This window comes from Eriocheir sinensis, chromosome 68 (assembly GCF_024679095.1).
Source record: "Eriocheir sinensis breed Jianghai 21 chromosome 68, ASM2467909v1, whole genome shotgun sequence".
In the NCBI taxonomy this organism is placed as follows: domain Eukaryota; kingdom Metazoa; phylum Arthropoda; class Malacostraca; order Decapoda; family Varunidae; genus Eriocheir; species Eriocheir sinensis.
In genome coordinates, this window is record NC_066576.1 from 8,563,095 (window position 1) to 8,584,830 (window position 21,736).

Below are 21,736 nucleotides of genomic sequence, written 5' to 3' on the forward strand. Positions count from 1 at the left end.
TAGGGAACTACAAAGGGATCTCCGGTCACGAGTATGCAGTTTAGAAGACGGAAAAAAAACCTGATTCAAGAAAATTAAGAGTTGAAAGAGAAGTTGCCAAAATATGAAAAAAAGATGAAGGAAGGCCTAGGAGTAGCAAGAAAGGAAAATGAAGCCCTGAAAGCAATAGTGAGCAAAAAAGAGCAGAGGGTTAGAGAGGAAGTGTTGGGTGAAGTGAAGACCTGGAAAGTTGAACATGAAAAAGCTAATGTAAACTTCAAAGAAGTAATTGAAAAGTAACTGAAAGAAGAGAAGGAAAGTATAGAGATAGAGGTGGTCAAGGCTTTAAAGAAAAAGTTAGTAAGAGATGTGGCAGATACGAAAAAGTGTAATAATATTTGACATGGAGAAGAATATAACAAACCAAAAAGGGAAAAGGAAGAACTAAAATCAGTAAAGGGCTTACTTAACCCTAGAACGTCGGCAGACCCTTTTCAGGGCTTTCACGAGTCGTGGCTGTGGTACGGTGGACCCTAAAAAGGGCTTGCAATAAAACACCTAATTCGAGCTAATTGTAGGCGGTGGTGGCATAGCGCAACCCACCATGAATGCTCTAGGTCATTGTGGTGGGTGAGTGATCATGAGGTGGGCGAAAATGGTTCCAGAACTGGAGGGATTGTCATATGAAGAAAGATTAAAGGAAATGGACCTGCCAACATTGGAACAAAGAAGAGAAAGGGGAGACCTAATACAGATTTATAAATTATGGAATAAAATGGAAGTAGATAATGAGAAGTTACTACTAAGAAAGGGAAGAAACACCAGCAACACATGAGGACACAGTAAAAAATTGAGAAAAGGAAGATGCTTGAGACAAAAAAAATATAGCTTCCCACAAAGAAACAGAGGTTTGGAACAGACTAAGTGAGGATGTGTTATCGGCAAAGTGTGCACAACTTTAAGGAAAAGCTGGACAAATATTGATATGGAGATGGGACCACATGAGCATAAGCCCAGGCCCTGAAAAACTACAACTTGGTAAACTAGGTAAATACACACACACACACATGAAAAAAAAGTATGATTGGTTTTAAAAAATTTGGTGATAACTTATGTAAAAGGCAACTCTCATGTGGAAGTGACAAGCCGAGTGCCTCAAGGGTCGGTGTTGGCTCTTCATATTTTTTATTTGTTAATGATATGCTGTAAGGAGTAAATACCTATGGTAGTTATAATTTTGCTGATACTCTTGTCTCTTAATATTTCTTATCTACACCAATAGAAAAGTGTAATTTTCATATCCTAACTTTGCAAAGAGATGATCTAGGTTGAAAATTTGATAATTAAATTGTTTTTAACAGGTATGTTTTTAATGAAGAGATTTAGCATTTTCTTTATTTAAACCAAAATATTTGCCTCATCACAAAATCATGACAAAGTACCTATGAAAAATATATATGCTTGACACTCACACATTTGACTATTTTTTTATATATAAAATTATAATGATCTTTGAAGAATAGCTACAATTGGAATCGAGATAATTGTCACCACTGACTTTGAAAATATGGAAATATCACAGATATTACGGGATAAAGCTATGCATGATTTTTTTTCCCCATTCCTCAAGGCATTCATATCTGAAGGAACCGAAAACTAATCGCGAATAAAAAAATGGCAGAACCAAACACATGCCCCACATCCGAAAAGAAAGGTACTTGTAAAAGGAATAAAATATGTAATGTACATCCATACTAGTACATATAAAAAAAAAACTCAAGACCGTCTTGAGTATCTGCTTCGTAACAAGCTAAGTGTGGTCTCTGGTATATATATATATATATATATATATATATATATATATATATATATATATATATATATATATATATATATATATATATATATATATATATATATATATATATGTATAGAGAGAGAGAGAGAGAGAGAGAGAGAGAGAGAGAGAGAGAATTATCATAATATCACGTTACTGGACATTTGGATCCCTCATCGTTGTTGTCTGGAGACTTGCAGCCGAGTGCCTCATGTTCCTGCCTGTGGAGGGCGCGGCCCAGCTTGGTGATGGCCGCATGGCACTGGGGCTCCCACTCCATGGCATGGAGCTGGCGCGCCGGCACTCTGCCCTGCCAAGCCCCCGCCTCCCGCGCACTGTTCCGGTGGGTGTCCATGTTGCCCTCGTTGGGCCAGGAGTGGGACGCATTGGTGTGTTCCGCCATGAATACTCGTGTTGATTCTCCCAACACAGAGCTACCAGAGAGGAAATGGAGCGTTGTCCGCGTGGCCTCGACAGAATCTGAAGAAAGTTCCTCGAGACTGACTTGGATGATCTTGCCGGGGTTGCGCGCGCGGAGGGCAGTGTAGGTTCAAGGTCGGCGTTGAGGTCACGGCATCGCCAGGAAGGGCTGGCTTCCCAGCTCATCCTGCTGATGGAGGCCAAGGCGTCGCACGGGTTGCGGGTCAGATGAACAACTTTAATGCCAGACGTGTCAAACACCGCCACCAGCCAGGCCAGCCGTACCCTGATCACCTTCACCGCCATGACGCGCGCCGCGACACAGCGCCCTCAGGTCCAGCCGACGCCCGCACACGCTGTTCCCCTCCCTGGGCCACTGGAAGCACCGAGCCACTGATGGATGGTAATACTCCACAAACATCCCTTTTCCCTTCAACCAGGCATCAAACTTGTCGTCGAATGTACACTCGAAGAGGCTCTCGATGAACCTTGGGACGCAGAGCCATTCTGGAAGCAAGGCAACTTGTGGAAGTGGGAGAGCAGCTCAAAGAACAGCACCGAGTAGTTGGCAGAGGCGAGGATCTGGGCGAGGAGCATCGAGCCACTGCGGGGCAAGGAGCTGACCACCACCAGCCCTTTCTCCTCAAGGGTCTTCTCGCCTACTATGGTCTGTTTCATTTCATCTGTCCACCAACAAAGCGGGAATTTTGATGGATGTGGCACCTGCGAATTTCTAGTTCGTGAATACGTGAAAATAAACCGTTGTGATGGACATTCAAGCTTATTTTTCAATAATATATTTGAATGTTTATGTATACTACAAAAAAGTCGTTTGTATCGATAACCTAACATACACGCACACCAAAAGACAAGCTTGTATCAAAAACAAAGTCATATCATGCTCGAACGATCTATGTTTTTTCAAATTCATTGATAGCTCATTTCAGGTATATTAAAAAAAAGACATCTGGCTCTGCAAGTGCAAATAAAAGGTATCTTAATAATTTACTGTAAGTAAATAACGATTAATATAATCAAAATAACATGAAATAGTAAATAATAACTTGAATGTGATGCTAGACTATTTCGCATATTAGGCTACCCATGTTATTTACATGCAACACATCCAAATTCCTTATGTACAGGCACTTGCAGAGCCAGATATCACTCTATGTACCTGAATGAGATGAAATATGGGTATCTGAAAGGCTATGAATCGTTCGAGTATGATCAGACTATACTGTTTGATATACACGTTGTTCTTTCGTGTGCTTGTATGGTAGTTATCGATGCAAATCGGCATGTTTGCGGTTCAAATAAGAGGGCTTGAGTTTTTTTTTGTATACACAAACATTCAAATATATCACTGAAAATATAAAGTTGATCTTCATGCAATCACGAACTAACAATGCGCAGGTGCCACATCTACGTTCGTGAGTGGACATACGGAATGAAACGGACTATATATAGATTACTCTGGTGGACGGAATACACGGGGCTGCACACTCGACTCCATCTGGAAGGAGACAAAGAACAGTGATTGTACCATTTCAGGGCTAACATGAATGAAGTGAAAAGGCTTCTGTTGACTGCTCCACGGTCACCACATCACTCAAATGCATAACACAGCAGTAAACACATCGAGACGGACACCACCTGCACGGAGGACCTGCACGTACACCGGCTATCCCGTAGCCACAGGGCACGGCACACCATGAGGGGGAGGACAACCCCGAGGACGCAACCCGGTCGCCAATTAAAAATATAGCCCTTTCATTTTGCCGTTGATTGATACCAAAAACTTTTCTGAAGCCCCAGATATAAAGGAGTTATGGCGATTCGCACCAAAGCGGTTGATTTTCTAAAATTCGCGGCTTAATGACAAGGGCGCCATGAAATCAAGAGTAACCCAACCATTACTTGAGATGTCTGACTACCGAAACCAATCTTCCAATATTCGCAAGACGGCGGATCCTCACTTTAGCCTCGCAAAGGAAGGTAAGCATTCATGTTTTTTGTGTAAGTTCTGAAGCTACATTTAAAATCACTTTATAATGGAGATACACTTTTATTGCTAGAAATGCTGGTAATGGTTGTGAGGGTAATAGGATAGGCTATGGCAACCCCGCCCTGACGAAGCATTACGTGAAGTACAGTTATCGGAAGTTTAATGCTCTCTCTCTCTCTCTCTCTCTCTCTCTCTCTCTCTCTCTCACCTGGGCGCCACTAACTGATGTCGACGGTGGTGGTTGCCTCCATCTTGAGGGCGGTGGGGAACAGACTCGGGGACAGCAGCTCAGCCTCCTGCTTCTGGAATGATGGAACGCAGGGCCGGCGGTCACAGGTGAGGGGTGCTTTTTGTGTATTTCAATAACAGCAACAACAACAACAACTGCCACTTCTACTACTACAGCCATTGCCAGATTGTCATACTCAGAGCATAGTATTTACCGGTTTCTGACGCCTAACTATTGCCAAGAAACATCAGGAATTAACTATTTTAACGATAATTATAAGTGAATCTCCTTATTGGGGTCCACGAGACAGTTTTTGGGTCGGAAGTTGGTAAATATAAGAGGCTGAGTAAGACAATCTGGCAACTCTGACTACTTCTACTATTTAATTACTACTACTACCGCTGCTACTATTACTACGTATGTGTCGATACCTACGACCACAACACCATTATATATTATTACTGCACTTCAACTACTACTTTCACTCTACCTCCTACTACTACTACTTATGTATCAATAAAATACGTAATCACACCATCAGTAACTACTAACTACTATTAATATTACTGCCACTACTACTGCCACAATAAAAGTTGCCTCGTACTCGTTTACAGGGTTATCCGTCATGAGTCTAATGAACAAATTACTGACCTAAATCTATATATACCAAGTCAAGACACTCTGCTTCGAAACTGTGACCATTACGCGAGGGAGGCGGTTTTGGGGCGGAGCAGCGGGATGACGTCACTTGGAGCCCCCCCCCAAAAAAATACCCGCCAGTTCAGGGGTGACTAAAGTTGGGGCCGTATGTGCACTCTGGATGTGCATTCTCGCCTTCTTTCACAGCGCGTTCAGGCAAGCCACTGACGAAAAAATGTCTTTTTTTATTGTGCTATTGCGTGACTGTAATTCCAATGACTACAAACGGCGGTGTGGGGTGTGAGGGAGGCCATGTTGATGTGATTGATTTAAATTAGTCAGCCTTTCCTTGTTTTCTCTAAATCCGTTTCTACATTCTCTAGTTTGGCTCCAAGCAGTGTCACGCATAAACCACGCCTCGGCTGTCTCCTCCCACAAACCTGCGTATGACTTGACTTGGTGTATATAGACTTAGGGCCAGTTTCACAGCTCCCCATGATCGGTTAGTAAGCTCCCAAACCAATAGGCCTACCAGAGCCTTCGAAATTTCCTTGTATAGTGTCTGGTGTTTATATATAAGTTCACAAATTTGATGAAACTATACTAGAAGTCTTGTGTATTTAGTGTGGCATCGAAGACCTCCCCATTTTGGATTGTATGGGATTCTAGTTTGGTTTGGGCTGTTATGCAGACACTGTGTTGGACTGTGAAATCGGCTCTTAGCTACTGACGTGCGGGCAAACGAGACACCACACTCAGCCCTGCCCCGCCCTGGTGCTCGGCGAGGGGCAGGAGGGAGGACTCACCAGGGCATCCCGCGTGGCCGAGGAGACGCTGTTGTCGCTGCACCAGGAGTCAATCATCGAGTCAGTGGGCAGGAGGGCGAGGGACGCGTCCTCACCCTCCATCCATACCCGCCGAACCGCCTCCTCCGTCACCTCGCTGCTCTTACTGCGACTCCTTTCCGCCACCTCGAACTCCACCATCATGCCTTGAGGGAAGTCATTCACATGTTCATGCATAGATACATAGATAGATAGTGATGAACAGCGTCTTTTTGTGTGTATGGTATTACGAATCAGTAATAGATATATAGAAAAATAAGACATTCACAAGCCTCAACATCTTCGCTTTCCAACGTCTAACATGACACTTTTATCAGATACATAAATATTATAAGACATTTCGCCGCCCAAGAACACATATTTGACAAGGCTTTCGTAGGAGTTGTGGGCATATCCGGAAGTAGTTTTATGATCCTGGTGTTAGTTTGACCCTTCTTCTGTACCGTGAACCTAAGGGAAACACTCATTAGAACCCGACTGACCCCCTCTTTGACCTTTAGAACTAGCTGATGGGCATTTCCAGGAGTAGTTTTATGACCCTGGTGTTAGTTTGACCCTTCTTCTGTACCGTGAACCTAAGGAAACACTCATTAGAACCCGACTGACCCCCTCTTTGACCTGTAGAACTAGCTGATGGGCATTTCCAGGAGTAGTTTTATGACCCTGGTGTTAGTTTGACCCTTCTTCTGTACCGTGAACCTAAGGGAAACACTCATTAGAACCCGACTGAGCCCCTCTTTGACCTTTAGAAATTGTTAATGTGAGAAGCGAAAGTGTTTTAAAATACCAACCATAGTGTCTTTAGTGTGATAATGCGAATGAATAACTAAGATAAATAGAAAAGTAAGACATCCAGAAGCCCCAACATCATCCCTTACCGACTTGTAGCACCTGACTCGGCTCAATATGGTGGAGACACACGCCGAAGAGGAAGCAGACATCAAGGGAGAAGAGGTAGTCGCGGCCATCCTCCCCTCTCAGGCGCCCCCCCTCCGCCAGCACCTCCGCTACCTCCCCCTTCAGCACCTGCCGCGGAGAGAGGGAAGGAAGCACGTTGGGTGAGTGGCTCTTTATTTCCTTTCCTTTCTTTTCTTACGGGTAAAGGCAGTTCATAGAAGCATAATACACGGAAATATGCCGCTCCCACAAAGGTTATGTCTCCTCCCTCCCCCTTCCCTCCCCTCTCCCCCGAAAAAAAAGGATGCGATGTACATTTCATTTGATTTGGCCGAATATTTCCCTAGTGTTACTTAGTAGATTGATCTCTCGAGTCACCCATTTCAGCAAAAGTTGGAAAGTTTGGTTTAGTCCGCGCAACTTCTGTGGTCACATGCCATTCACTGCTGGGTGGACAGGGGCGTAGGGTATCGGAAAAGCTTCCCAAATTTTTCCACTCCGCCCAGGAATCGAACCCGGGCTCTCTCAATTGTGAGCTGAGTGTGCTAACCACTGCACCATGAAGCCCCCCACCCATTTCAGCAGGTGTTTCAAAATTGTATGACGGCCTTTTATCTAATATTTTGAGGTCATGGCACCAATTTCATCAGCCAGACGTGCGCTACAACTCTTACATATTGATATAGTGTCATATTACACCCACATTTCTTCTAAGATGAAGGGTATTACATGATATTCTATGGTAAACACGAAAATATATTTAACAATAGCAGCTTAATTTAGAAATAATTCGTAAATACAGTTCCTGGTGCTACTTCCACATGTATCCTTAGTTGCATAATCACACTCTGCCCTGCCGGGTGGTTGGGATGCCAAGCTCCTCCCTTCTCCTTTGTTGTTTATTTGCAACAATAAACTATCAATCAATCAATCAGGTAACTGCACAAAAGGGATGGTGACGTTAAGCAGCTGTGATCTCCCGTAAATACACACACATTCTTGGCCCACGTCGGCCGGCACACATGAACCCAAGCTTACAGTGTACGGCAACAAAGTAACTATGCTTCTGGAGCTACGCGCAGCAAGTTGGAGTAGTCTTGTTGGCGGTAGTGTTATAAGCGCTAATTGGTTCACGGATATAGAAAGGCAATATCCGTCAGGGTTACTTTATTCACAAAAACACAGAGGTCATTAAGACAAGCACAGCACATAGAATAGGTGTTTGTTTGTGTCCTCATCCTCCTATTGTTAACTCATACATATTGTTCCACATATACACCGACACATAAATGTTATCTAAACTACACTACATCAACACAAATGCATACACAAACAAACACCTATTTTATGTGCTGTGCTTGTCTTAATGGCCTCTGTGTTTTGTGAATAAAGTAACCCTGACGGATATTGCCTTTTTATATCCGTGAATCAATTAGCCTTAGAACACTCACTACCGCCAACAGTCTCAACTGGATCTGAAGGTCTGGCCACATTGATATAACCTATTTTACGTTATTATGAGCCACAGAAATCGTGGCCGCAAGCTATGACTCCTAAGCTACAATCACAGTCAAGTATGCCTTACCTTTGGAGGCGACGAGGGAGGTGTTTGGCGGCCGTCTTGTTGGATGAAGGCGACGGTTCCCAGTGGGCGAGAAAAGGAGGTGGTCAGGTCGCCGGTGCTGAGAGCCTGGCGGGGGGGCTGGCTCTCTGTGCTCTTCGACGAGGCGTTGCTCCCCGGCTTCTTTCCACGCCAGGCCACAGGGACCTTCAGCTGCTTTCCATTATTATTGATTTTCAGTTGACAGTGCCACAACACTTTGTCTTTTACATTCACCTCGGTCTGTGTTATAGGAGTCCCGTTATCGTACATATCACAGAGGCGGGCCTGGGCCGTCCCACAATTCCCAGGAAGGAACTTGCTACGAACTACAAGGATCGCGTTGTTCTGGATGATTTTCCTGATCATGCACACAGCAATTACTGTAGTCACCCCGGCAGGAAGGGGAGCGGGAGGTACTGGGGTCACTTTTGGGGCAGCGGGTGGGGTCGGGGTCACTTTTGGGGCAGCAGGTGGGGTCGGGGTCACTTTATGGGCAGCAGTTTGGTTTGGGGTCACTTTACGGGCAGCAGTTGGGGGTGGGGTCACTTTGGGGGCCGCCACCTTCTTCAGTGCTGATAGCCGTTGTTCAACAATGTTGTTGATGGAGCTTGGTTTCTTTCCTACCCAGGCCGCTACTGTTACAAGATCCACAAAGTGCCCGTGGACTTCGTGCACCTCATGAGATTGCATGTACATTACGCCTAAGTTTGGAACCTTTTTCAGTATTAAAGCGACATTATCTTTCATTTTGAGAGGGGCTCCGTTGACAAAAAGGTCTGCTTTGGCTACAATGATTTTCTTTCCGGCCCCCGTGACCACCGCCACGCTAGAGTCTGCCGCCAACACGCTGCACGTCAAGTAATCCCACTGCTTCCCTGTGTCTGACAGCTGACTGAGGCTGGCACTTTTTTTGTTTGTTTTTGCAGCTTTACCAGACGTCTTTTGCGCAGCTGTACCAGAGGTCTTTTGTGAAGATGTACCAGAGGTCTTTTGTGTAGGTGGAACACTACCCTTTTGCGCAGCTGTACCAGAGGGCTTTTGTGCATCTGTACCAGAGGTCTTTTGTGTAGGTGGAACACTACCCTTTTGTGCAGCTGTAGTAGGGGTGTTTTGTGCAGCTGTCTTAGGGGTATTTTGTGCACCTGTAGTAGGGGTGTTTTGTGAAGCTGTCTTAGGGGTATTTTGTGCAGCTGTAGTAGGGGTATTTTGTGCAGCTGTAGTAGGGGTGTTTTGTGCAGCTGTCTTAGGGGTATTTTGTGCAGCTGTAGTAGGGGTGTTTTGTGCAGCTGTCTTAGGGGTATTTTGTGCAGCTGTAGTAGGGGTGTTTTGTGCAGCTGTCTTAGGGGTATTTTGTGCAGCTGTAGTAGGGGTGTTTTGTGCAGCTGTCTTAGGGGTATTTTGTGCAGCTGTAGTAGGGGTGTTTTGTGCAGCTGTCTTAGGGGTATTTTGTGCAGCTGTATTAGGGGTATTTTGTGCAGCTGTAGTAGGGGTATTTTGTGCAGCTGTAGTAGGGGTGTTTTGTGCAGCAGTCTTAGGGGTATTTTGTGCAGCTGTAGTAGGGGTGTTTTGTGCAGCTGGAACACTAGCATTTTGTACAACCGGAGCACTGGCCTTTAGAGAGGATGAAACCCTAACCTGTTGGCCATCGGCACTATGTCCAGCTGAATCGCTTTTGCAGACCTCCATCGATATATCTTTGGAGCCTGAGGGACAGTGAGGCGCTGCTTTTGAAAGAAGATCCCACGCCGACATCTTACTAAAGATCGCATCTAAAACTGTCGAGTCGGGAGGCTTAATCATAGCAGCAGAGAAAGCCACCAGCTTCTTGGGCTTCTTGCAGAAATTTTCCCTCCTAACATGGACACTGACTCGCGTAGTCTCACTCGCTTCCTGGCAGCCAGGCTCCAGGCCCAGTGGATCAGTGGCCTTTAGGGACCTCCGGGACCCGTCCAGATCCACCTGAAGAGTTGCTGTGCCATCCGAGACGCAAAGGCTCGCGTCCAGGTCAAGGCAAAGGGTGACTTTTTTCTCGGTTGTAGTGTAAAGGCCGTGAGATTCTCTGGCATACAACGTCTTCTTGTTTACCACCATCGGCAGGCTGCTTGAGGGTGGTTTCTGTCCCACCCACAGACACGTGCACACATACAGGACCCGCCCGCCGCCCGTCCCCTCCAACACTTTGTACACCGTGGCGTTACATTGTTCAAGATTGTGCTGCAGCAGCTCGGCCAAAGTGGCCTTTGCCAGTCCTATGAAGACAACGGCATCACAAACTTCTGCTGAAACGATGGTTCCGTCAAACAGGACGGCTAGTTTTCTGGCGAGTATATCCTCGAATCTCGGCCAGTATGTGACGTTTCGACTGTCCAAGAACAAGTAAGTGTCGTTGAGCAGCTGCAAGCATCTCCCGGGCTTAGTGTCTTGCCAAATCACCACTGCATGTAACCTCTTGCTTTCAGGGCACACAACGGCGTCTACCTCGACAAAAGTAGAGTCTGGAAGTTCGACAAGAGGCACCGGCTGGGCTGCTCGCCAGACCAGCCTGCAGGGCGGAATATTGCGAGGCTCACCACTCAAGAACACCGTCTGCACATTTCCCATTACCACAACTAGCACATATTTTTCGTCCTGCACCGTGACCAACTGACCAATTTGGCTCGTGAGCGCGGTTGTCATGAAGCAGGAGGGATATGAGCTCTCATCGATTGTTGGGCCCAACACATCGCCTGCAGCTGCCTGCAGGGTGTTCTCGCTCTGGTTCTCTTGCCCAGCACTAAAGTCCTCTTCAGGCACTTGCGGGCTCTGCTGGCTACCCAAAGGCATTTCAGGTTCGGGTATTGATAGCGCATTGTCATTGGTATTCCGTGAGGTAGGGGGCTCTAGCGGACTCAGGGAGGGCAAGCTTGAGGGTGGCGTCGGCTGAGTGTTGGAGGGTGTGGGTGGCTGGCTGCATGGTGCCAGCGCTGGATACACGTGAGGTGGCTGCAAGGCTGGGGCACCTGAGAGGCGGGTGGATAAGGGAGGTGGTGGTGAAGGGGAGTGGTGGCTTGACGTCGGCGCTGATGGTGAAGTTGATGGAAGCGGCGTTGGGAGCATCAAATGACGGATGTGATCATCGTTGTTTGTTTTATGAATTTCCTCCTTAAGCAAGCCGAGGCTGTCTTCCGCACTCTCCGGCTCCTCCCCACCGCCGCTGAACGTGCTGACTACACTGCTGTTTGAGCGACGCTTCTTTCTTGGCTTCACGTGGGCCAGCGCCTCCTTGACCCACGAAAGCATGACGATGAGGATAATGCAGACGATGATCTGCAATAAAACATGTTACTTGAGAACCTCGAGGTTTTCAGGTCTTATTGCTGCTGTTTTTTTGTTTGTTTTTTCGTTTGATAGCTTTTTTTCAGTTTAGCTGAGTGTTTTGGGACCTCGTTTGTTGTGCAAATGAATAATAATTATAATGTGCCTGATGCGACGAATTGTGGAAACTCAAGGGGGTTGAGGGGGCTTCCCACTACGATTACCATCACTGCTACTGATACCATCATCTCTACCACCGAAATTAATACAATAATAATAATAATAATAATAATAGTAATAATCACGATGATAATAATAGTAATAATAATTAAGGTCCCAGCTCCCTATCGTTGTCGTATGTCCGAGACTGAATAGGCGCACCTAATATCACCAAAATGTGGGGTACAAACTTGGCGCAGGGACTGTTTTGGGGGACCACTGAAGGTAACGGGCTAAAGAGTGGCCTATCCGGATATTTTTTTTTTTAGTTTTTAATGATCCACGAGACATCCTAGAGTTAAATCAAAGTACGTATGTGCTTATTAGACTGGGAGCCAGGGGGGGGGGGGGGGTGCAACCTAGCTGGAAAGGTAACACATTCTAACCCACATAGCAATGGTCCTTGTATCTGCCCATGCATGAAAATTGAAGTCTGCCAGGCCTGCAGTGATGGACAAGGTCATGTCAAAGTTGTAGCCCCATAGCATTTATAAGACCCTGAATTTGGTCCTGATCTGAACATCATGGTAGAGATGGCTGGATGGTCGCAATTGACTCCAATGGACGAGAAAAACAACTTACATTCCGACAACATTTGGCTAATGTTAACGGTTTGGTCAGGACCAAATTCAGGGTCTTAATAAATGCTATGGGGCTACAACTTTGACATGACCTCATGACCTTGTCCATCACTGCAGGCCTGGCAGACTTCAATTTTCATGCATGGGCAGATACAAGGACCATTGCTATGTGGGTTAGAATTTGTTACCTTTCCAGCTAGGTTGACCCCCACTGGCTCCCGGTCTTTATCTTTGTATTTGTTCATTCACACACTGGTAATATTTCTGTGGGGTTTGATTCACTTATTAGAGTGAAATTCTATTGTAAAAATCGGCCACAAATTCGTGTCACTAGTAAAAATGAAACTAGTAATTTAAGTTTTGCCACCATGAAATATACACAAATAGATAAATATGAAAGCCCACGAAGTCACAATAAGTGACATCACCTGCTTTGAGCAGTAAAAATATGCTATTTAAGGTATCTGATACCCTCAAAATGGCCGGCGCTGCTGCCTCGGGCCTCGGAGCTACAGCCTTATACTGATTGATTGATTGATAGTTTATTGTTGCAAGTAAAGCAACAAAGGAGAAGGATATTTTCATATTATTGTTCTATTGTTTATTCAATGTTGTGTTGGTTATAAGGATTCTTTACGAAATACAATTATAACGCTACCTCATCTAGGAAACGTCCTGAATCCTGGATCGGCTATGGTGATGTTAGGTGCGCCTATTAAATAGGGCGGTAACAAGGCGCAAACACTCACGTCACTCGACCATCGTATAGGTACGGGCAGCAAAATACTGTAACCACACTGACTGCAACCGCTGACCGAGAACGTTACGCCGCCGGCCTGGCTAGCTGGTACGTCAACGATGGTGGGAGCAACACTGGCAAGTGGCAAGCCGTGGCCCGTGGGTGGAGTCCCGCCCAGAGCGCGTCGGGTCTTTCTTGTCACGTACAGGTATACAAGTTGAAATCTCTGATCATTATCGCTATCTTGGAAACGGAACAATAATAGATACGAACTACACACATTCATCTGATAGTCATTCAATTATTTATAAGATAATCTTGATATGGATTTTTCTTGGAAATGAGGACATGGCAATAACTTAATTAACTTGTTACTTATAAAAAAAAATAGAACACGAAATAAGGGGAAATTTTGATGATAGTCTCTCTCTCTCTCTCTCTCTCTCTCTCTCTCTCTCTCTCTCTCTCTCTCTCTCTCTCTCTCTCTCTCTCTATATATATATATATATATATATATGATATGCCTTGAGGGACTTTTTAAAATAGCATTCAAAATAAAGTCACTTATTGAATTTTCTTTTATTGCAAACAACGGGAACGGAATATATTTTTTTTAAAAGTATGTCCTCAGAATACAATAAAAGATATGCCAATGTCAAATGTTTTCAGGATATGTTTGGCTTAGGTTAACAGCAGACTAGGAGCTTTGTGTTGCACTTATATTTTTGTGGGAAATTTATAGACCGTTAGGAATAAGCTCTGTGTGTGTGTGTGTGTGTATGTGTGTGTGTGTTCTTATTAAGCCCCTTCACGCTTCCCGGAACCGCCCACATAATTCACAGTTTATCATTTAGTTTTATGAATGTACTTTTGGATAATGCGGACGATTCAAGAGAATACGGTATTTCACTAATAAAAATAAAAGCTGCTTGCTTTTAGATGCCAACCATTTGTTCTTATAAAATTATATAACCAAATATGGTGCACTGTTGAGGTGTTCATCCATCCATTTTTTCCTCGATCTTCGCTATAATAAATCCGGCTCTCCCCCAATCGGCCCCCTCCCAGCTCTCCCTCACCGCCATGGTGGTTGGAATTTGGTATTTAGAGAGTGAGAGTGAGAGAGGGGTTAGAGCTATAGGTGCAGTGGTTGATGTTTACGCGTTCGCTGGGGTTATCGCAACAGGGTTAAGTTGGGTTAATGTAGTGAATGCTTACATAAGGCCCTGAGGGTGACTCACATCAGGGGCGTCAGAGGGGTGAGCTAGCTACAAGGGAAAGAAACCTCAAGTCACGATCAACAAACAAGCCTTGGAAAATAGTTGTAATGGGAGCCCAAAATTTCTAAGAATATGGCCACACATCCTCTATCCGTGGGCAGTGTTGTTGCTATCCTCATCCTCACTCTTGTCTTCCACCCACGCACCCCTCACACATCCTGTCACGTACACGTATACACGTCACGCTAACATGACTGCCTCGTAAAATGGAATTGGTATCAGGCAAAGATCTATTAGTGGGGTCCAGTCTGTGTCTTCTACGGATGAGTATGAAATGAATAATCGGTCTTATAAGGAGAAAGGGTAATGTATGAAGTGCGCGGTCGCTTAATTAATACGTCATCACCATGCTCGCTACCAGGAATGAAGAGTTGCCACATAGCTTTGGAATAACTTCGCAAGGACGCACACACACACACACACTGCCACCCTCTCCACTACATCCACATAGCAAGAGGCTGCCATGCACTTCACCCTTTCGTAGACCATAAATTATTAACAGACAAGAGGAGGAGGAGGAGGTGAAGAAGAGATGGACAGTTGAGAAGAGTGTGAAGAGAGGAGGAGGAAGTGTAAGACGTGATGGAAGAGAAGGAAGACGAGGTAGGAAAGAGAAGAGAAAGAGGAAGATAAAAGTAGGGAAGAAGGAATGCGTCACCATCCACTTCCGCCTTCACAAGGACTGACAAGACATCATGCACACTTAATTCCTCCCTCCTCCACTACGACCTGATAAGAGGCTGACCAGGCAATCTCCTCAATTCCTTCATTATCTTAACTCACGTCTATCATTCTCACGTAGCGGTGGAGGGGGTCAGACCGGCCGCTGGTAGGGTATTGAACATTGATTCCGCCACTGCAAGCACAACTGTGGGTGTTATCTCGTTACCTTTTATCTGGTGTGTTGCTGCCTGGACGTTATCAGGCCGGGAAGGGGTTGATAAGCAGGCTGGGGGGGCGGGATATATCCAAACGCTGGGAGGCACTGGACGTTACTGCCACTAAGGAAACACTACAATGATACTCTTCTTCATCTTCTTTTGACCTGTAACACTTTGCATCGGTTGTCAGGGTCCTCCTTCTCTTGATCATGTCTTCAGCTAATTCACACACTTTGCTTTCATTGGTGTTCCCGTATTAACAGTGAGTCTTGTCTCGTCACCCCCCGCCATCTTTCCCATATTGCTTAATTTCTTAACTCCCTTATCTCTTTTAATTTGGTGTCGCAATTGTTGTTCCGTAATCTCTGAAGTTTTATGGTTTAATTGATAGTCTTTTGGCAGGAGTGTGTTTTCTGTAGCCTATACTTATGTCCGTATCTATGGAGAAATGAGTCCTTTTTTTCACTATGTATATATTTATTTTCAAGTACTTGCAAATAATTCCTCCTCTTGGCTCGTTCATAAGTACATAGTTAACTAAAAGAGGAAGAAAATAGCGGTAACATGTTTTTGTGACCCCGTTGTAGGGGCTGTAAGGTCATGGTCGTCCCGCCCCTTTCAAGATGTCATGGGTCGGCCGCCTTCTTGTTCCCCGCAGCCTAACTAGCCCCATAAAACACTCCAGAAGAAGAAGCCATGTGTCGCACGTGTGTACCCCCCGATGCCGCGAGACTACATGGACATGTGGGGGAAGGCGGCTGGTGGGTGGTGGCTGGCATGGGTGACAGGTGGGTGGTGGCTGGCATGGGTGACAGGTGGATGGTGGCTGGCACGGGTGACAGGTGGGTGGTGGCTGGCATGGGTGACAGGTGGGTGGTGGCTGGCATGGGTGACAGGTGGGTTGTGGCTGGCATGGGTGACAGGCGGATGGTGGCTGGCACAAGGGGCGGGGCAGCTTGTCTTGTACTGTACCTGTGCATGTGTTTAGGGAAGGCAGACTCGGGTGTTGTTGCTGTGCTGTCCTCAGTGATGAATTAAATCTGTCAGGAGTCCGGTCCTCGGCTCAGCTATTATTGTCCCAGTTTACAAGGGGAAGGGGAGGAGAGGGGAGTGTGGGAGCTATAGAGGTATAAGTCTGCTGAGTATACCCGGAGAGGCATATGGAAAAGTCATAATAGAGAGGGTGCAAAGACTTACAGAAGAGAAAATCAGTGAAGAACAAGGAGTCTTCAGGAAGGGAAAGGGATGTGTGGATCAGATATTTGCCTTCAGGATGGTGGTAGAAAAAATATTTGTAAAAGGAAAAAAAAACTATGCTGCCTTCATGGATCTAGAAAAAGCTTATGACAGAGTTGATTGGATGGCATTGTGGGACGTCTTAAAGATTTATGGTGTGGAGGAAAACTGCTTAATGCAATGAAGTCTTTCTATGAGGATGCAGCCGCATGTGTCAAAATTAGTGGAGAAACAAGTGAACATTTTGAGATAAAAGTGGGATTAAGGCAAGGGTGTGTCCTGTCACCTTGGTTGTTCAGTATTTACATGGAAGGTGTTATGAGAGAAATGAAGGGCAAAGTTAGGGAAGTTGGAGTAAAAATGTACGCTGAGGGAAGGAAGTGGGTGCTGAATTCAATCTTATTTGCTGATGACACAGTGCTCATTGCAGGAAATGAAAGTGACCTACAAAATTGGGTCATTGTTTTTGATAGTGTGTAAAAGGAGAAAGTTGAAAGTGAATGTAAACAAAAGTAATGTGATGGTTTGTGAGCGGAGTAGAAGTGAGGTTGTGGATTTTGTATGCCCATATAGAGTGGGAACTGAATGTGAAAAAAAATGCAAAATAATTTTGAATGGTGAAGAAATGGAGGAGGTCAATAAGTTTAAGTACCTTGGATCAGTTATGTGTAAGCATGGTGGTATGGAGGGAGAGATAAGAGAAAGGGGATTGCAAGGAAGAAAGGTGGTTGGGTCTTTGGGACATATCATGAATGGCAGAAGTGTGAGCAATACAGTAATAGTACCAACCCTCACATATGCCAGCAAAACATGGGCCATAAGCCTCCCATCCCTGCCCTCCTGCCCCTTCCTCCTCTGTTATAAGCTCCCCATCCTTGCCCTTCTGCCCCTTCCTCCCCTGCCATAAGCTCCCCACCCCTGTAATATTGCTGGAACTCATCGTAAGGGAGTGGCCAAGGAAGGGAGTGCTTGTCATGCTAGCCAGTAAGTTTGACAGCATAAGGATGTGTTTGTATAGGCAATGATGTTTTTATGTTCCTATGTTGATGTTGATGTTCTTATGTCGATGTTTTTTCTCCCCTTGGCAAGATTTCCCTGAGTGCTCCTCCCCGACGGCAATGTTTGACTGGCTGGGGTCCACCGTTCTTCCCCTTCAGCAGTCATCCCCTTCCTTGGGCAGCCACACTCCCTGCCAGGCCACCCCCTGTCACAGCCCGCCTCCCTCTCCCCCGCCTGCGCCAAGCCCGTGGTATCCTCCGTGCCCGTGCCCTACCCCAGCCAGGCACAGATTGGCTACATGGGCGCACAACAAGTGCCTCAGCTACCCTCCACCTCCCTACAAGTGCCTCAGCTCCCCACAAGGCCCCAAGGTCCCTGGTGGTGCCCCAGTGAGGACCAAGCCCCAGCCCGGCCCCCGCTCGTCCTGGCCTCCAGCTCCAAGCAGGAGAAGGAGGCAGAGAATGCCACCCACAAGAACAAGGGTGTCCTCAACCTACTGTCCTCTGCTGCCGCTGCCTCCTGCCCCCAGGACAACACCACCGCTTCCCAGGGCCTGACGGCACTCCCACATGGCCCCGGCCATGGCAAGGGCCACACCTCAGCGTCCCTGGCCCTCTCCGGCAGGCTGCACCAAGGGGAAGGTGTAGAAAACTCTGCCTCCCGACACCGAGGTGTGCTGAACAGTGCCAGCCCCAAGGGGAGCAGTGCTAGCACCATGCCAGGCCCTGCAGCCCCAGCATGACCATCAGCCCCCCCCCCCCGGGCCCAGGAGGGTGGGGGCGAGGCGGAGCGGTGGCCCAGCATCGCCAAACTGAAGGAGCTGTTTGGGCACAGCAGCCAGGAGCAGAGGCTGCCAGCCGCCAGGCTGAGCCACAGCGCCAGCAGCATGACGGCCCAGCCCACAGCACACTACCAGTGACAGCGGCCACAAGTGCAAGAGCCGCCTCGGGGCCGAGGAGATGCATCATTATGGCATCGAACGAGACGGAAGGCGGAAAGGTAAGGCCACTGTTCCACTCCTCCTCCTCCACTTGTAATATTCTTAATTCCACCTTATTTTTTTTCCTCCACTCAATGGGATTCTTCACTCCACATTCTTCTCCTCATTCCTGATCCACCATTCCACTCTTCCTCCTCTTATTCTTTACTTCACATCCTCCTCCACTTTTGATATTCTTCTCTCCACATCTTCCTCCTCCTTGCTACACTGCCCCACTCATCCACTTATGATATTCTTCTCTCCACATCCTAGTACTCCACTTGGATTATTCTAAATTCCCTTCAGCTTCTTCCTTAACTGTAAAAAATAATGAATGCCAACACTAACCTCCCTCAACCGCTCATTAAGCTGGAGGTGCAGGCTTTGCACCGGGGTTTAGCAACCGCAGTTTCCCTCTTCTCGAGACACCGGAACTACGTTCGACCACCAACGTGAAGCTAACCCAATGTATCGTCCGAGACAGAGGGTGAACGGGAGTCCCCTTAGTTTACGAGTGTTTTGATTTGCAAGCTAAAAACATTAAAAAATGCCTTGGTTTATGAGTGGTGACCTGGTATACAAGCATCCTGTTTGTACGTCTTTTTTTTTATATATTTATGATGACCTCAAGGGTGGGGACATGGGATATATGGAGGCCGTCAGGGTCAGGTGCGTATGTCCCTCCAAGGAGGGACCACAGACCCTTGCCAGGCGACGGCTCATAAAGGGGAAGGGAGGATGCCAACAGACCGACTCTTATCGGCTGACGTCAGCCTAGCCGACCAAGTTGGTCTGTCTACGAGGACTGGCTTGTCTCTTTGTACATGCTGAAGTCATGAGCGTGGGTTCCCTTTGTTCGCCGCAAGATGAAAGTTCTCAAAGCGGAAAACCATGGGAAGATAGCTTCAGTTAGGGCTGCCACCTTGAGCTAAGAAAAATAAGGACCGCAACTTCCCATCCTCCAACACTGAATGAATCCATATTTTAAGGAACAGGTGGCGACCGTAAAATTTATCTGGCCTGCCATGACTGACAGCTGCTGCTGGTGAAGGCAGGAGGAAGGGACGTTACGCCGCATACTGTACACGTATATTAAGGGCGACCTTTCTCTCTCTCTCCAATCCATTAATACAGTTATTCTCCTCAGGTGTGTGTTGATGCTGGGACCAAGAAGAAGAAGAAGAAGAGGAGAAAAAGGAGGAAGATGGTGATAAAGGGAACAGGAAGATCAGAAGAAGAGGAGGAAGAAGAGAAGAATACACACACACACACACATACATATGACAAACACCTTTTTATATATTTTTCATTTTTATTAGTCCATACAACATACATTATATACATATAATACAACATATGCATAACTATATACATTAGATCATAGAGTGAGTGAGTGAGACTCGAGAGGTGAGATAGAGAGGTGCCCCCCCCCCTCTCTCTCTCTCTCTCTCTCTCTCTCTCTCTCTCTCTCTCTCTCTCTCTCTCTCTCTCACCTCACCACAGCTCACAGGACCCCACAGATGTACCTCCCACAGTAAGTTGACAACCACCCACAGACACATACCCCCCCAGCCTCATGAAGGACCCCCTTCTCCCTCCCCCCCTAGCCAACATAGCACCCACATAGCCTTATCAATGTTACTATGTATATGTATGTATGTGTGTTTTTCTATTATTAAAAAGTTAATTTGTAATGTTTGTGTATTCTATTCCTATGAGAGAGAGAGGAAGAGAGGAAAAGGTAAAGAGGGAGAGAGAGAGAGAGGAGGTAAGGGAAGGAGAGAGATGAGAAAAGGAAAAGAAATAATGAAAGAAAGAACAAAGAAATTTACTGATAAAAGAGAGAGAAAGGTATCAGAAGGGAGAGGGAGAGAGGCAAGGTAGTAAAATTGAACAGTAAGTGTCTCAACTAACCTACTAACTAACTATGGGATGACAGAGAGAGAGGAGATATTAAGGCAAGGCAAGATAGTGTCTTAACTAACCTACTAACTAACTATGGGATAACAGAAAGAGATGACCAGAGAGAGAGAGAAAGAGAGAGAGGTAAGGTAAGGCAGGGTAAGGTAAGGTAAGGTAAAGCAAGATAGTGTCTTAACTAACCTACTATGGAATGACAGAAAGAGATGACCAGAGAGAGAGAGAGAAAGAGAGAGAGGTAAGGTAAGGCAAGGTAAGGTAAGGTAAGAAGATACAAACAAAATAAACTGTCAACTGTATGTACATAGCTAACCGTATGAGACTGTATGTTATGTATACTCTATAACAAAAGCAATATTATCTTAACAGAGAGAGAGAGAGAGAGAGATGTAATCAGTATGTAGCAAACTGTATAGGCCTATGTATATGCCTACCTAGTGAGAGGAAGCTGAACTCTATAACAAAGGCAATATTATCTTAACAGAGAGAAAGAAAGCTAGCTCTAAACTGTATAAAACTAACTGTATCTAAACTGTAGGCAAATTGACCTCAACTACACAGTAAACCCTGGATATAACGGACCCACTTATAATGGAATTCGGATATAACGGACAAGATCGGACAGTCAGAAGTCCACCGGGACGGACCAAGAATAGTTTTTGAACCACCCGCTTCTGGTAGCTACAACAACTTAACTATATATACATATACAGTAAACCCTGGATATAATGGACCCACTTATAATGGATTTTGGATATAACGGAGAAGGTCAGAAAAAGTTGGAAAGTTTGGTTTAGTGGGCGCAACATCTGTGGTCATATGCCGAAGAGAGACAGAAGGGGAAGGAATTATTGGAGAAGGGAACAGTTGGGAAGTTTGGTTTAGTGGGCGCAACATCTGTGGTCATATGCCGGAGAGAGACAGAAGGGGAAGGAATTATAGGAGAAGGGAACAGTTGGAAAGTTTGGTTTAGTGGGCGCAACATCTGTGGTCATATGCCGGAGAGAGACAGAAGGGAAGGAATTATAGGAGAAGGGAACAGTTGGGAAGTTTGGTTTAGTGGGTGCAACATCTGTGGTCATATGCCGAAGAGACAGAAGGGAAGGAATTATAGGAGAAGGAACAGTTGGAAAGTTTGGTTTAGTGGGCAA

At 45.9% G+C, this 21,736-nt stretch overlaps 2 protein-coding genes across 6 annotated transcripts; one reads left to right on the plus strand and one right to left on the minus strand.

The window, feature by feature from the left end:
• Positions 1 to 1,901: 1,901 nt before the first annotated feature.
• On the minus strand, positions 1,902 to 15,597 carry LOC126988263 (uncharacterized). Of its 3 annotated transcripts, XM_050846319.1 has the most exons (7): positions 15,354 to 15,450; positions 9,600 to 11,763; positions 8,440 to 9,551; positions 6,836 to 6,983; positions 5,919 to 6,103; positions 4,453 to 4,546; positions 1,902 to 3,752 (listed from the first exon to the last, which is right to left on the minus strand). In XM_050846319.1, the coding sequence occupies exons 1-6, from the start codon at positions 15,360 to 15,362 to the stop codon at positions 4,463 to 4,465; spliced, it is 3,702 nt and encodes a 1,233-aa protein (XP_050702276.1). In that variant the 5' UTR covers positions 15,363 to 15,450; the 3' UTR covers positions 1,902 to 3,752; positions 4,453 to 4,462. The 3 variants fall into 3 exon arrangements, with proteins under 3 accessions (XP_050702276.1, XP_050702275.1, XP_050702274.1); XM_050846318.1 differs by lacking the exon at positions 15,354 to 15,450 and adding an exon at positions 15,460 to 15,597 and having other exon boundaries at positions 8,440 to 11,763; XM_050846317.1 differs by having other exon boundaries at positions 8,440 to 11,763.
• A 503-nt stretch (positions 15,598 to 16,100) lies between these two features.
• On the plus strand, positions 16,101 to 21,072 carry LOC126988264 (uncharacterized). 3 transcript variants are annotated; one of them, XR_007741814.1, is made up of 4 exons: positions 16,131 to 16,266; positions 17,777 to 18,685; positions 19,813 to 20,711; positions 20,822 to 21,072. XR_007741814.1 is itself a non-coding variant. In XM_050846320.1 (3 exons), the coding sequence occupies exon 2, from the start codon at positions 17,985 to 17,987 to the stop codon at positions 18,426 to 18,428; it is 444 nt and encodes a 147-aa protein (XP_050702277.1). In that variant the 5' UTR covers positions 16,131 to 16,266; positions 17,777 to 17,984; the 3' UTR covers positions 18,429 to 18,685; positions 19,813 to 20,768. The 3 variants fall into 3 exon arrangements, 1 of the variants encoding a protein (XP_050702277.1); XR_007741813.1 differs by lacking the exon at positions 20,822 to 21,072 and having other exon boundaries at positions 16,101 to 16,239; positions 19,813 to 20,768; XM_050846320.1 differs by lacking the exon at positions 20,822 to 21,072 and having other exon boundaries at positions 19,813 to 20,768.
• The last annotated feature ends 664 nt before the right edge of the window (positions 21,073 to 21,736 follow it).